Source organism: Crocodylus siamensis, chromosome 12 (assembly GCF_052110815.1).
Source record: "Crocodylus siamensis isolate JL-2025a chromosome 12, ASM5211081v1, whole genome shotgun sequence".
Taxonomy (NCBI): Eukaryota; Metazoa; Chordata; order Crocodylia; family Crocodylidae; genus Crocodylus; species Crocodylus siamensis.
The window spans coordinates 41098822-41115473 of record NC_143406.1 but is presented as its reverse complement, the minus strand read 5'-3'; the positions used below and the strand labels follow the sequence as shown (position 1 = coordinate 41115473).

At 40.5% G+C, this 16652-nt stretch overlaps 2 protein-coding genes across 5 annotated transcripts in view; one reads left to right on the top strand and one right to left on the bottom strand.

Moving 5' to 3' along the window:
- CHLSN (cholesin) overlaps positions 1 to 16652 on the top strand; it is a 195493-nt gene that overhangs the window by 20154 nt on the left and 158687 nt on the right. The window lies entirely within an intron of this gene.
- Positions 9371 to 14842, bottom strand: GPER1 (G protein-coupled estrogen receptor 1). The gene is made up of 3 exons (XM_090024650.1): positions 13886 to 14842; positions 13195 to 13337; positions 9371 to 11792 (listed from the first exon to the last, which is right to left on the bottom strand). The coding sequence occupies exon 3, from the start codon at positions 11353 to 11355 to the stop codon at positions 10279 to 10281; it is 1077 nt and encodes a 358-aa protein (XP_089880776.1). The 5' UTR covers positions 11356 to 11792; positions 13195 to 13337; positions 13886 to 14842; the 3' UTR covers positions 9371 to 10278.

Sequence of the window (16652 nt, the reverse complement as noted above, 5' to 3'; positions counted from 1 at the left end):
TTAGTGCCCTGTGACAATATTTTTTGTGGCTATGCTCATTCTTGTACTTAGTCATTTTGAGTAAAGCCCTGTAGTTCATAGATGCTAGGGTCGAAAGGGACCCCAGCAGATTATCGAGTCTGACCCCCTGCATAGGCAGGAAAGAGTGTTGGGTTCAGATGACTCCATCCAGATGCCTATCCAGCCTTCTCTTAAAGACCCCCAAGGTAGGGTAGAGTATCACCTCTCTTGGAAGCCCATTCCTAGTTTTGGCCACCCTCACCGTGCAGAAGTTTTTCCTGATGTCTAGCTTAAATCTGCTCTCTGTTAGTTTGTGACCATCATTCCTTGTTACCCCAAGAGGTGCCCTGGTGAACAGAGATTTCCTAAGATATCTTTATTAAGACTTAGATTTTCTTGTTTTAATTCAAGGTAAAACTGTTTTTGCTTGCTTAAAGACATTGTTTTCCAATTCTGAAGATTTATCTGGGTTAGATTAGCATCTGGTCTGGAAATGTAAGTTATTATCATGAACATGTAGCTAAAAAAGTGAGTAATGTGTGGGGGGGAGAGGAGATTGCACATACTTATCCAAGATGACTGATTATTTAGGATAGTGAAAATTTCTACTCCCTAATTTGGTTGATTGATTAGTCTAAGTATGTAAAAATGGAAATGATTACATTCTTTTTATTACCTACAGTAACAGGTGTTTAGATTGCCAGTTTTACACTTTGTTTGGCAAGAACTTATTTTTCATATAAATCCTCTGCCTTTCAGGAACCTAATTCTAAAATGACAATTCTCACCCAAAGCTGCATATTTTTTCTTAAGGGTGTTTTTTGAAAACTACGTATGGCCAATAATGGGTAGGGGTGGACAGTTTTTGCAGGTGCTAACCATTTCAAAGCTCAGATTGTAACAAGGCAGGTTAGAGTTGGGCAAAATTGGATAGCATCTCAATCTCTTGTTGTTCTGCTGCCACATACAAGAAGCAATTGGTTAGCCAAGGATTTAGCAAATGGTGCTAATAATACAACTCCCTTTTGCAAGCAGACCCTGCCGTCGCCCCTCCCCCTCCTCCAACACTTTTGGTAGCATCCTATCTATAGCTGCTTCCTATACTTTATTATTTCCTTTTCCCCCCTCTGCCAAAGCTGACTGGTTAAATTCTGGGAATTGCTACAAACACTGTGGATACATGTCACAAACAAACCAACATTATTTCAGTCTTTCCAGACTGAGGTTTATAAAATGTTGAGCCGTCTAATCCTGAATCTTAGCCAGGCTCTGTAGCAGAACAGAAGCTGTGACTGACATAGACGAAGGAAAAATGTGCACAGTACAAAGTAACCATGACAGTGTTGTATGGGAATGAAGGAAAACTGAAGCAATGAAAATGTAAGAATGGAAAATGCAATGATAGCCCTTTACAGAGCTTTACATTACATTACATAAATATTAGGATCAACAAAGCAGGATGTGATTTTTCACCCTGTTGTGAAGATATTAATATATTAACAGCCCTGCAACGTAACAGGTAAAGTTAGTTTAAGGAAAGGAGAAGAGGTGGATATCATATTCTTGGACTTCAAGAAAGCCTTTGATCTGGTGTCCCATGATGTCCTCATGGAAAAATTGGGGAATTGGAGCCTAGACAACTTCACGGTCTCATGGCTGGGGAACTGGCTCCATGGCTGGACCCAGAGAGTGATAGTTAATGGAACCAAATCAACTTGGCACACTGTAACCAGTGGAGTCCCTTAGGGTGCTGTTCTTGGACCTGTACTCTTCAATATGTTTATAAATGGTCTGGACTTGGGTATTATAAGCAGATTGGTTAAGTTTGCTGATGACACCAAACTATGGGGAAGTGCAGCCACCCTAGAGGATAGGCTGGCAATCTAGGATGACCTTGGCAGGCTTACAAGTTGGGTGGATCAAAGCCTGATGGCATTCAATACTGAGAAATGCAAGGTGCTCTAGCTTGGGAGAAAGAACCCACACCATACTTATAGGCTCGGCACTGCTACACTAGCTAGCACCACATCAGGAAGAGACTTGGGGATCATGATTGACCACTAGATGAACCACCAATGTGATGCTGTAGCCAGCAAAGCAAACAAAACTCTGGCCTGCATCTTCAGATGCATATCAAACAAGACCCAGGAAGTCATCCTTCCCCTTTACTTGGCCCTGGTGAGACCACAGCTGGAATACTGTGTCCAGTTCTGGGCTTTGCAATTCAGAAAGGATGTGGAGAAGCTCAAGAGAGTCTAGAGGAGAGCCACGCAAATGATTAAAGGACAAGAGAGCAGGCCTTAGGAGAGGCTGAGAGACATGGGACCCTTCAGCCTGGCAAAGTGTAGGCTCTGGTGTGACTTGGTGGCAGCCAATAAGTATATAAGGGGTATGCACCAAGAACTGGAAGAACATCTGTTCATCAGGCTAGGTCCAATGGTCACAAACTCTTGGAAGACCATTTTAGGCTGGACGTAAGGAAAAACTTTGTTATTGTCCGAGTCCCCAGGGCCTGGAATAGACTCCCCCCAGAGGTGGTGCAGGCACATATTCTGGATTCCTTTAAGAAATACTTGGATGCCTATCATGCTGGGATCATTTGACCCCTGCTGACTGCCTGTGCTTTGGGCAGGGGACTGGACCCGATGATCTTGAGAGGTCCCTTCCAGCTGTAATGTCTATGAAATATATGAAAAGACTTACAAACCATAAGTTGCATTACTGTAGTCCAGTGGTCTTCAGACTACAGCTCAGGGACGACTTCATGGCCCTCTGCAGAGAGCTCGCTGCTTGCTCAGCACAGTATGAATTTTAAAATATTTCATGTTTTTCCAAGTAGAAATGTGTTGGAGTTTTCCGATTGGCAGCTAGTAGTTGTTCAAACATTCTTACAGGAAGCTTAGTTCTTCTATTTAAAGTTTGACTAAGAACCAGTTCCATGTGACTTAAGTGACATATTGTACAACACAGAACTATAAATCCGTATCTAATCAGAACATTTTGTTCAGTCTGTTAGTCAGTATCAACAGACACCAAAAGCATCTAACAGTCATGCAGGAGTAAATTATGAACTAAAAGACCTGTATTCGTAATGAATCTCACTTTCAGTGACTAATTTGACCTGCTCTTAAAACAAGACTTGATAGGGATGCTACAGCAGGGATTCTCAAACTTTTTTGCATGGCATCTTAACAGAAAACTTAGTAGATTTTTATCCTTCCATTTATGCTAAAATCAGTTTAAGCAGCTGATGGTGGTTCATGCAGCAAGCCACAGTCAGTTGGTTCAGCATCAAGTAGCAAATGAAATTCAGGGCTTAAAGCCATAAGTTAATGAAATAAGAATTTTTGTTTTACAAGCAATGCAGTTTGTTTTATTATGAACTTCTGGTCTGAAGGTATAATTAAGCTTTTGTCGATATCGGAATCTTTTGACTTGGAAGTGACTGAAAATATTTGGGAGCCAAGAAACTTCAACAGTTAAGTTTGCACAAATATCTTGCTTCTCTCTGTGCTACTACTCAGTCTGTAGATAGGTCTGTGATTGGGAACATTTGGCTGTATTTATGCAAGGTTTTCCCCTTTCCCTGCCCCCTAGCATGCTATTATTGTAGCACGGGGGGGTTTCAACCTTTTTGGATCAGTGTACCCCCGGCAGCCAGACACGGAGCAGGGTAGTGGGATGGTGCGTGGCCAGATGTTGGGTACGGGGGAGAATTTTGGCACATGGCCGGGTGCAGAATGAGGGGTAGTGCATGGCCAAATGCAGAGCAGTGGCAGCCACCATGTGCAAGCTTCCCCCAGCCCCCCACATCCAGCTGGGTGGGCAGTACCTGCACAGCAGCGTGGGATGGTACACGGTGGTGCTCCTTTCTCTCCTGCCCCTACATACCTCCTAGGGCCTTCTCAAGTACCCCCAGGGGTATGCATACCACTAGTTGACAACCCCTGCTGTAGGACATTAGGATACAAGAATTAAAAGTAGTCTTCTGTCAGGTGAGGATTATTTCCTCTTGTGTTCCCTTTTATAGCTCTTCCTAGGGTGGGGAAAACACTAAGGGAAGGAAGACTATACTTGCTGGCTCTTATGTTGCTTTTTCTGTTGAGAAAAGTCCAGGGATAGGAAGTGTCTCTTGTGATGATGTAAGAAACACTTATCTTGACCTCCTCTGCTAAGCAATTCTATCATCAATAGGTCTCTCAGCTCCCAAGGGTTCAACCTCTTTGCTTAACTACAGTCAGTAGCTTTCCTCATCCTCTTGTCTCTCTGCCTTCTTTCCATAAACACATTTTCCCTCCAGTTTGCCAAGATTTTAACATTTTTATTGACAGTATTAAGCCAGTTGGAATTTGAAAAAAAAAAATGTTTCCTTTAATGAGTGGAATGTTCCTTTCTGTATTTCAGGAGAGTGTATTAGCAAAATCTGAATTAAAACTTTAGCAAATTTATATGTATCAGCTGAAGTTTTATATATAATACTGAATTATACCCAGTGATAGGACCTTCCTTAATTGGAACCTATTGAACGTGTTTCTAGTTGATAATGCATTTGAGGAATTGGAAAAACAGGTTAAAATTTAGCGTTTGGAACTGACCACTGGGATTTAGCAGCTCTGCTGGAAACAGGCAAAGCTGCTTCAGAGCATAGGGGTACTTCAGAACTAAGGTTCATATTATCATCTTGAATGTCACTACACACCTGAGAGGAGTTTCTCATTAAATCATGCTGAAACAGTATACAAGAGGCAGCACAGCATCATCTCATTACTGCTAGCCATATCTCAGCCACTGGCCAGATCTGCCATTTTGCTCACCCCTGAGTTGGAGGCAGCATCGTATACCATGTAATAACTAAATACTCGATACTACATTTTCAATGAAAATAGGTTGTTTTTAGTACTGATGGCATTTCTTTAAATGAGTTTTTTAATTTGCCTACTAAGTTTGCCTACCTGGAACTGATTTTATATAGTAAGCAGTTTCAAAATATAAATGTAAGTGTTTTACGCTGTCAAATTACATGGTAGGAGTTAAGAAAAGCAAAGAGAGGTTCTGTCACTTCCCATTCCAGTCTGTGGAAGCAGCACTTAAAGTGCGCGTGTGCGCATGCACGCGCACACACACGCACACACACAGACACACACACACACACACACACACACACACTCTCTCTCTCTCTCTCTGCATCTTTTAAGTGAATGCAGTTCACTTTTAAACTACTGTAGTTTCCAAAGTTCCAGATGGACAGGTCTGGGACACTTATCTTCTACTCTGGACTGAGAACACTGATTTCATATGGACCTTTGCACAAATGCTTTGTCATCGGAGATATAAGTCAGTGTCTTAGAAATGAATAATTGTTTACAAAGAGGTAATCCATTTGGTGGTGTCATTCATTTATACTAAGCTGTTTTTTATTTTGCTCCATCTTTGGCATATGATAATATTGCTCATATTCAAGAGAGACTTTTATTAATTCAGGGTCGAATTTTCAAAAGCACCTGAGTGACTTAAGAGTGCCATTTTTTTTGTTGTGTTTTGGGGGTTTTTTTATGAGCCTTTTGCCTCTATTTAAAAATATCACCCTTAGTAATAAAAATAGAGGTTTTTTTTCTTATGTTTCCAAACACCTGATACAAGGCCAGTTTCTGGAGGTGCACCGATACATCAGTCTGATATTGGATCGGCACTGATATAAATAAAATTAACTATATCGGAAATCGGCCTAAGTGACTGATAATTTGGCTGATAACTGCTTGTGCGTACATGCAACTGCAGTGCAGCATGCAGGCAGCGAGGAGCACAAGCCTGGCAGCTTGGAGAGTTGTGTCCAGCTGGTAAGTCTGGTGTGGTGGAGGGGAGGGGGAGGGAAGGGGCTTGGGGGGCAGATCAATGTCCCCGTGGTGAGAGAGGGAGTAGGGCTGGGGTAGGTGCTGCCCAGCTGGGGTGGGGCAGGGTGTAGGATGGAGCCACAGCTCATCTGGAGGGGGCGGGGGATAGCAGTGCAGCTCCCACCACTGCACGCTGCTCATCTGGCAGCTCGTCCCCCTGCTTGGCCCCAGCAGCTGAACCAGCTGCCAGACAAGTGGTACAAAGTGGCAAGAGCCGACCCCTGGACAAGCCACACCCACCCCACCCTGGCTGGGTGGTGCCTACCCCAGCCCCATTCTCTCTCTCACCGTGGGGTCACACACGCTGCACTCCGGAAGGCCCAGGGGAGGGCAGCAGGGCTGGGAGCACAGCTGTGCAACCTAGAGTGGCAGCTCACAGAGGGGCTGCACAGAGAAGCTGCCTGCTGCTGCAAACTCCATGCTGCCCGGGTCATACTTCCCCTGTGTGCATCGGAGCAGCGTGGGCAGCACGCAGGGTTGTGCCCTTTGCTGCTGCCCCCACCTGCAGGGGAAGTGTGACCAGGGTAGTGGGGAGCTTGGAGTGGCAGGCAGCTTTTTGCGCCCCCTTTTGTGCCCTGCTGCGCTGGGTTCCACACTCTGCTCTACAGAAGCAGTAGCGAGGGCACATAGCGGGAAGCATCACTGGTATCTGCTGCCTCCCTGCAGCCCAGGGCCGGGTCTGGGAGGTAGCTGGGGCCAGGGCCATGGCAGGGAGGCAGCAGCTGTTTGCAGCCTCCCCGCTGCAGCCTGCCCAGGTTCTGGGTAGCTGCTGATAGCCATGGAGCCTGGGCTGGGAGGCAAGGGCTTGGGGGGCGGGGCAGGGACTTTGGTTGAGGGACAAGGGGCATAAGCAAGGCATCCTGCCATGTACCCCCTGCCTTTGTTTTGTTTTTCTGGCATGCCAGCACTCCGGCACCTTCCAAGGTAGGCTTTGTGGTTTTTTTAGGTACTCTGGGCAAAGTCTGTGCCATGCTTTTAAATCTCTAAAATTGTTATTTAACGTTAAATGTAACCATTCATAGATGTAGTTATTAATTACATGCATTGGGTTAGATTAGATTAGAACAACAATGTTTTTGAACAGAACAAAACAGTGTTTTGTCCAGCAATATCAATTATAAATTGGGAGTAACAAAGGAATTTATAATGTTGGTGTTTTATATTCATACTGGCAAACTGCCTATCAAGAATGAAGGGGTGGGCAGGGGAGAACAGGGATGGAGTGCTGTGCACCACCACCACCTCCCAGGAGCCGTGGGCAGGGCGGGGGAGCTTGCACATGGTGGCTACCACCGCCAACCACCGGCCCACGCTGCCGCCACTCTGCATGCAGCTGTGCAGCAGCTTCGTGTCCAACCATCTGTCTGTGTCTCCCTGTGCAAAGCACTCTGGTTGTTTCAGTAAGCATTGTGATTGGCTGCAGAGACAACCAATCAGGGTGCTCCAAGAGCATTACGGACAGACAGACAGCCACGCTAAGCCCTTTGTGTGTGTGTGTGTGTGTGTGTGTGTATAGATATATATAAAAAAAAAATTCGTAACTTTCAGTTATTTCTAAAGTAAGTATTGAAGGTATAGGTTTCTTTCAGAATCTGTAGAAGATATAGACTATTAATAATTTTTTTCTTATGCTAGTTTTTCATCTGTGCCAAAAACAAGACTTAAGTCCTAAAACCACTCTTATTTTTCTAGGACTTGGTAGGGAATTTATATGTAGAGGAATTGGTGCATATTATTTTCAAATGAGCTAGTGTTTGGAAACAGCATTGATAAAGTCTGATGTGAGCTATGAGCTACTTTACTTAGGTAAAAAGGAAGTCACTATTGTGAGAGGTCTGAGGGGATGGTTGAGTAAGAAAATGGGAGAGTAAGTCTGAGTATAACCCTCGCTTCCCAGAAACATTTTATACTTAATGACCAGCACACCTTTTAGTTAAAAACCCTCCAAAATACATAAAACAAAATAAAACAGAAAAAACCCCAAACACTGGTTGAAACCCTGACTGAAACATGCTGTAGAAAATTGCTTTCCTTCAATGAAGGAATTCTAGCACGGAGCAGATAAATGCAGATGGTAATTTGGGGAGAGTATGTTTAAATATCAGCTGTAGCATAAACAAGTAAACTTAGAAATCCAAATGGCATTTATGCAAATATTACTTCATTGTCATGAAGTTTAAAGAATCAAAAGAAAAAAACAGTGGGACGAGGTAAGCTGTTTCTGCACCTTGGCAGAGGGCTTTATTAATTAATAAGCTTTAATTGAATAACAGTTTCAAGAACATATGCAAAGCTAAAATGTAGGCAGCAGGAAACTCATCCTAGAATGACATACTTGTGATTTTAGTTCCAAAATGTGGATACAGGTGCTCTAACTGAAATACTGTATATTCTATAATTCTTGATTCCTTCCACCCCCTCTCTGTCCCCACCCCAGTGATACTAAATCTGTGGCCCAAGAGCTGGATCTGACCTATGGTATGGGGGATGAGCAGCAAAGCCACTTGGCCTGGCACATCCCTTTTCCTGTCCTGTGCCATGTTACTGATCCCTCTGCGGGCAGAAGTAAGCCCTTTTCCTCTCTGCTGCCTCCTCTCTCCCTCCATATGTCAAGTTCCCTATATTGATACATGAAAAGAGAGATCTCATCTCAGTGTATGAGATTTATATGTGTCATTACTGCTCTGCTTAAATACTGGATTGGTTCTATAAACTGATATTTAAGATTCAAGAACACTTGGTATGGGGGCTTTGCAGTAACCTTCAGCAAAGGTCACTTGAATACAAAATTCTTGGTAGGGGATTCGGCTGGAAGAAGTGGTCTAAAAGTCTAGCGTGTGGCCCTAAGATTTGTTCTGCATATGGTTCCTTTCTGAAGGTGAAGGTCAACAAAGAAGCCGGCAGGCATTTAAGAGAAGCTTGAGAGAGTCCAGAAGAGAGCCACGCGCATACTCCGAGGGCAGGAGAACAGGCCTTACAATGAGAGGCTGAGAGCCATGGGACTTTTCAGTTTGGAAAAGCGCAGGCTCGGGGGGACCTGGTTGGTGCTTATAAGTGTGTAAGGGGTGTACATCAGGATCTGGGGGAACGCCTGTTCACCAGAGCACCCTGAGGGATGACAAGGTCAAATGGCCGCAAACTCCTCCAAGACCTTTTCAGGCTGGACACAAGGAAGAAGTTCTTCACTGTCCGGGCCCCAAGGCCTGGAACAGACGGCCTCCAGAGGTGTGGTGCAAGTACCTACTCTGGACTTCTTTAAGAGATATTTGGGTGTTTATCTTGCTGGGATCCTTTGACCCCAGCTGACTTCCTGCCCCTGGGACAGGGGGCTGGACTCTATGATTTTCCAAGGTCCCTTCCAGCCCTAATGTCCATGAAATCTATGAAGATAACCGTAAGGCCAGTGGGTTTGGAAAAACAACCTATGGCTGGTTAGTATCCCAATTACAGAAATTGTCTGATGCCAGAAAGAATGAGACTTGCAACATTTTAATCAAGAGATTCTTACACTGTCATGCTTGCAGAAGGTATTTTAAAAAGATATAGTATTCCATTCTTACAATCGAGACAAACATGTTACAATAGAAAAATGTAATGTTTGACTTTCATTTAAATATAAGGACTTGATGTAAATGTGTTAAGTGCACCTGCAGCTGTGGCAGGAGAACCTGATTTTTCTTAGGCAGTATTTAAAGGTAAAATGAAACAGCAGATGTCTCTTTTGAAATTTCACTGTGATGTGCAAGACAGCTGATGGGGGTTGCACATGACTTCAGACTTGGTGAAATGCTGATGTAAACAGTAGTTACAAATTGGGAAAAAACTTAAACCTCTGGATAGAACCTTTTAGATGAAATTAAGAGAAACAAAATATCAATGGCTCAAATGCATCCTAGAACAATGAATAAGCTATACTGTGTAGTTCTTAGCAAAGTTGTCAAAGTTTCATTTGTATGAAAAAAATCAATAACTTTTTTCTGCTTCTCCACATCAGTATGTTGTAATGAGTTTTTTTCCACTGGTATGGCAGCTTCATTACGTAAGTGGCAGCACCTTACATATGCCAGGAAAGTAGCAATCTCTGATAATCAAGTTATATCTAGAGTCTTCCTAGCCGGATAAAATTTTCTGCAATATTATCATTCATACAAGTATAAAGCAAATACAGCCCCCCTCACTACTAGGTTTTTAATAATCCTGTTCATTATTAAATACAAATGACTAAAATGTATTCTTTCACATTAAAGTCTTGTCATAAAAATATTTAGAGTATAAAGTTTCAGTCCTCAGTAGGGCAGGATATGTACGTATTTTTCTGTTGGTAACAAGCATTTTGTTCTATATTTGCAGTTTTCACAGTTGAATGTTTTTATACAGCCCTACTGAATTAAACTTCTGATTGCTCATTGCTGTCAGGAATGACAGACTTTAGGGCAGCATGACAAAAGCGATTTAATGTTGACATTTTAGTTTTCTGCTCAATGTACAGCCGTAGTTTATCTCTAAAAGTTTCACCTAGAAAACTGTAAATTAGTGGGTTCAGGCAGCTGTTAGAAAAGGCTGCCAGGTTTACAATATGTCCTGTTAAGGGATAATCATGTCTAAAAGATTGACTGCTTGATGAAGCTGGCTCTCCTTTTTCTTGAAGAAGCTGAACGCTGATGAAGACATTTTCAGGTAGCCAACAGATAAAGAAAACAAGGACAACTACAAAAATCATCCGAAGAGCCTTTTGCCGCCGTAATCGAAGACTCCTGTGTTTGTGCGCTTTTATGAGAACTCGAACAATTAACGAGTAACAAAGACCGATGATCACAAAGGGGATGATAAACCCCAATGTTATTTCTAGCCACTGGATTTCTTTCACATCTGCAAAGCAAAAGTAGACCTCTCCAGTGTGTTGTAAATGTACAACTGTAAATGGCACCAGTGATGCAGAAATTGATGCCATCCATATGAGGCCGCAGCTTAATCTAGCATGTTGCATGGTGCGAAATATATTGGACCTCATTACTTTTGTAAGTGCTATATATCTGTCAAAACTCATCCATGTCAGAAAGAAGATGCTGCTATACATGTTGATCTGAAGGAACAAAGACATGAAAGTACAAATAATAGTGATATCGTAATATTTCTCATCAAGATTAAAAACCTCAATGAGGGAGTCAGCAACTAAAATGAGGTCAGCTACTGCAAGATTTATGAAGTAAAGGTCTGGAATAGTCATTTTTTCACGAAAACTTATGTTAACAACCAAAATCAGAATGTTTCCGACAAAGCCAATAGGGAAAAGGAATATAGTGTAAAGACATGATAAGAAAAGCCCAATAACATATTGTTCATGTTCATCTGATTTATCAGACAAGCTAGATGATATGCTTTCATTACAAAAATGTGAACCATTAGGTTTAAAATATGTGCTGTTACAAATAACTGATGATATTGCTGCTGTGTGAGCTTCCATGGTTCTGATCTCTGCTGGAAAGATTACATCAGTATTTGCACTTTGTATTTAGGGCCAAATGGTTAAATTATTGGCATTTCCAAAGACATTAATAACAATCATTTTAAAGATTTGAAGAAAGATTTACTTTTTTCATAGGACATTATAACTTGTTAAAATGGAATGGAAGGCAAGGCAGTTTGGCTTGAAATTGGCTGAACGCTATCAATTTCCAGAAAACTAAATTATTTAAGAAATTTGCTATTTACAAGGTACCATCCACACTGCAGATGAGAGACTTAATGTTTTAGATTATGTAGAAACTTTTTGAATGTAATGATTGTTTGTATTGCATAATGCAAGTTTTTCTTCAAGAGTGTCCCTTGTTGCAGATTGGAAAGTGGCAGAATTTTAGCTCCATTTGTCTCTTTTTTACAAATTCCTGAATAGCCTTAGACCTGCAAAAAGCAAATGGAAAAGCATCAGTTTCATGACTAGAAGACTAACTTAAAAACTCAAGTAGTCTATTTACAGGAACCATGCATTTATAACTTACCTTTAGGTGTCTAGGAACATGATGTTTAAATATATATAAACACATCTTCAGCAAAAATGCAGTTAATATACATGAAAAGATATATTATTGGGACCGTGTCGATCAAACATTGCTTTACGTATCACGGACTCTTAATATGGCTAAGTATGAAAGAGGAATAAACCAGTCAGGGTGCCCTGTTGACCTCTGGAAAAGACAGCAGCTTTTTTATGTATCAGATTCCTTTTTTTCCTGCTTAACTAGCACACTTTTATTTAATAGCATAGATTTTGACTGCAAAAATCTGCAGACAGATGAAATGTACTGGTTCTGTTTGCAAAGAAAGAGAGAGAGAACAGGCATCATTTTAAGGCATCAAGATAGTATAAAGCTAATTTGTATTCATTTACACCAACATCTTTGACTCTTTCTGTTTTTTTGCCATACATTATACTGCATTAACTTAAATATGGGTGTTCAAAATAAGAATGTTTTATAGATGTAAAATGATCTAGACTTCAAGTTTTGGCAAGCTTCCTAATTAAAAAAGCACACAAACATGCAGAGAACAAAAAGACCATGATGTATTAAAATACCTTTATAGTTGAAATTTAATTTCAAGTTAGTTGATTTAATTGTTTTAAAATAATAAACCTGCTAATAGTAAGATGATTACATCGGACGCTGCCATATAAAACATGAAACTGTTTACTTGTGTAACACTAGCAAAATTATATTTGGGGATACATATGAAATATATATTTCTTTTTTTGTTCTCAATTTAATTATTTAAAATACCTCTGGTTCACAGTCCAGGGACCAAACCATTACTGGATCAAGTTTATATTCAAACGAATTCAGGCTATTACTGGTAATTAATAGATATTTATAGAATAAAAATCCAAAAGTATAGTTTCTCTCTTATAGAGAGACTAATATATATATATATATATAAAATGAAATAGGAAAGGGCGCATTATATTTTTTGTTGCTTTTTGAGACTTTGTTTATCCAAAGGCATTATTGCATGTATGAGAGGCAGGTTTGATTTTTTTTTTTTTTTTTTTCCCACCCAATTAGCAATCTGAGCAAGGTATGAATATTAGAATTGATGCCTTTTATGAAATGTTCAATTTTTATTGAATAAGGTGATAAACTGCTTCAAATGCCTTAAAGGGAAAATTAATTATTTAAGTAATTAATGATTCAGAAAGGTGGGTCTGTAATTATATTCTAATTATACAAATAAGTCAACCAAAAGCCAAACCACTGCAAACAATCTAATTGTTACATGTAACCACATAAAGCATTAGAATATGTTTTACCTTAATTCCTGTGTAATCATATAGCCATTTGTCCAGAGCTGATTTCCTTCCAAACACCAGAAGGCTGGTTTATATTCAGATATGCTATTAGTGGATATGTTAAAACTTTTATTTAGGTGATGCCAGGCTGCACTGCATGCCACCTGTTGGTAGTTCAGTAAGAAATAATCTATTTAAATTCATATTTGGTTTTAAAACATCCTAAATAAATTATTGGTTATGATAGCAAAGTGCAGATCTTGCTGCATGACCTTGGCAATAAAAGAGAGCTTTATAAATTCCCAGGGTCTGTTCTAACTTGTGTTCACTTGAACTGGTGCTGAACAGGCTTCCTTTAAAGGCTAAGTTAACCCTATTTCTGCTGGTTCTTTTCCTTTATCAGAAAGACTCGTCTTTTTGCCTTATATTTGACTGTTACCTTTCAAATTGCTTACCTCTGATTTAGTCTTTTTGCATTTTAAGCAGTGACTCAAATGGTACAACACATTCAAATGCAGCTTCATTGAGTTTAAAGATTTATTTTTTCAAGTTGCAGCTCAATATATTTTGTTATTGGTCTGTAATATTAATTTAGTTTAGTTTTGAGTTTTAAGAAAGCTTTTAATGGTTCAAGAACCGATACTAAAACTCTAGGAAAATATTAGCTAAGAAAGCTGCAATTAATTAAACAACTTGAATAGAATTTTCTTACCTTCAAGTCAGTTGTATTTGGATTTATCATTTGTATTTCATCTGTCATAAGCTCCAAGTGTATCCGCAGCTTGACACTGCTCTGATGTTGTGCAACCCAAAGCCACCTATAAGAAATAAGCTTAATGGTGCAGTGAATTTAGAGAATCAGTTTTTGCTTCCAAGCTCCAGTATGGCAGGTGGAGTTTTGCTTTTCAGCTCCACGGGTAGAGAAGTAGCTGCTATTTGCACAAACACCACCTACTGGTTGTTCAAATTGTTCTATCAAAACTGGAAAGAGAAGCTAAGAACATTCAAAAACAGAGCAGTGCATTAAGCTCTTATTTCTAATTTAAAAGAAGAAAATAAAATGCATTTGAGATGATAGCCATCACCTTTTAACTGGATTTCTTTTTATATTTGTGATCTGACTTCTTCCTGTAAAGTGTCACTCGTTGTTCTGCTTGATACAACATTCTGTAGCTGCTCACCTAAATTTGGCTATACATCTGTATATATGCCACAGTATTCATGTATATAACGTTCCCATTTATATAACTATTCGAGATTTTCAGAAGTTCATTTTATATGTTCAAAATTAAAGTACAAGTAGCCAGGATGTTGCCTTTCCTACATATTTACAAGAACTTGTTAAATTTCACTGAACATCATTTTTCTTTTTTAAAGTCAGAGGGTCCAGTCATTTTTAAATGACCAAGAGATTTATTTAAACATAGCCACTATTAGAAGCACAAGGCAGAGAAAATCATCAGAAAGACCATTATTTTTACTGTAATGAAATGAACATTATATCATTAGATGTTTTTGTTGTCTGGAAAAGTCGTAGCGTGCCAAAGTATTTGAAGGTTTTTCATGAAGATGTTGAAAACACATTTAGATATGAATAGGGCCCTACCTACATTGTGACTTGTCAGATTTTGTGGAAACCGTGAAATCCAGGGTTGCCCACAAAATCGGGGTGGGAAGGCTTAATAACAATTTTTTTTTTTTATTAAGTCTTCCCCTCCCGGGCAAGTCTCCCACCCCACCCAGGAGCAGCGTTCTCTCTAAGCTGTGCAGCGTGCGGGGATGTGCAGGCGTGCCTGGCAGCACAGCATGAGTGCGTCATGCAGCTTAGAGGGATCACTGCCCAGGAGAGGAAGGCACTGGCTGGCAAGGTGGCTATTGTCCCTCCTCCCCCCCACCCTCCCAGGGCCTATCTGCCAATCAGTGCTATGGGGTGGGGCTGGATGAAGGGCAGCCAGCAATCAAGATGGTGGCTGCCCCCTCGTCCTTCCTCGCCCCGTTCAACAGTCTCTCTGGCAGTCAGTGCCAAGGGCAAGGCTGTTGCAAAATGCCTGTGAAATGGGCTTTTCATGCCAGGACAAAGCCACAAAAATGGCTTAGTCTGGCTGCAAGTTAAGTAGGTCCCTAGTTATGAGTGTAGGGTTTTATTTGCCAGTCACAGTATCAGCAATACTCATTAATCCAGAAGCATCTTATTGTTCAGACTTTCTATGTTTAAAAAAGGGTAAAAAACCAATTTTAGTTGCTCTTGAATGTGGTACGTTTTCTCTCATATTGTCATTTGCTGATAACCCATGTATGTTTTATAGTGAAACGGTATCTTAACAACCCATGTTAAATGATACTCACACAAGTATCGGAGTTACGGCTCCCCCTGACATACCCCATCATTTCTGTAGTTGCTGAGAAGTCACTTGATTGCAACTGTTTTGCTCAGTAAAGTGTAAGAACGACATAGTTGAGCATTGGTGTTTTCCAAGAGGTTTGTTTCTCTTCTGTCATAGTCAACTATTTTGTTTTTTCTAGACTTGTTTGATAGTATTTAAGAAGAAAATTCTATTTATTTCTTAAAACGGAGTCTTCATTGACTCCTAAGTAATGTTGGCATCCAGTCAATTGACTGACTGGTCACGTGTTTTCAATTGACTGCATATTTTTGATCAGTCAAAGATCATAGCATTTTTACAACCTCCCCCCACACCTACTTTTTTTTTTTATAGTTTTTCTGACAGAAATATGATATTTTTTGTATTGTTTTTTGACACATTTCTCAATGGAAAATTTGGCCTGGATCAGCCTGATGCTGATTTTCTTATGGTCAATTTATGCTTTTTCTGTGGATTGTTTGGACGTGTTAGCAGTTCTTTTACATTTTTGACCAATATTTGACTGGTTAATTGACCAGATTTTATTTGATTGGTCAAATACCCAACCCTAACTCTAATTCTTGCGTACAGGTGGAGTTTCTGCCATCCCCACCTGATTTGACAGGCTTTACTTTCTTGTCTTCAGCTATCTGGTGCAGAAGGCAGGGTTTGTAAAGTAAGTAGAAACTTTGGTGAACGTATGCCAAGGAGGGATCCCAGCAGTTTGCCGCATCAGCCACCAACTGGGCAGCTTCTCTAGCAGGCTAGATAACTGGGAAGAGACCATCTGGGGCCTCCCAGGAATGTGCGAGTTGAAAGAATCTGCTGAGAGAAGTGTGGAACAGCACTGGGAGTTGTGTCAAATGCACTATGCAGGGTTTCAATCAGGATGATGGTGGCAGGGGCTGATAAATTGTTCCACAGAGGAAAGAGGAGCAAACTGTAAAGTAACTTTTGGTGTTAAACAGAAATATTTTCATGTGCAGAAAAGTTGTCATTTGTAACAGCCAGTGTTCTGTATCTTTGAAATTAGCACAAAGTGGAAATCTGTAGAGAATATAAGGTAGACATCTTCCTGATGTCATTGTGCAGTACTTAACCAGAGTAAATAGCTAT

Coding starts and splice junctions, on each gene's coding strand:
- GPER1 (XM_090024650.1), bottom strand. CDS start 11,355: ATGGAAGCTCACACAGCAGCAATATCATCAGTTATTTGTAACAGCACA.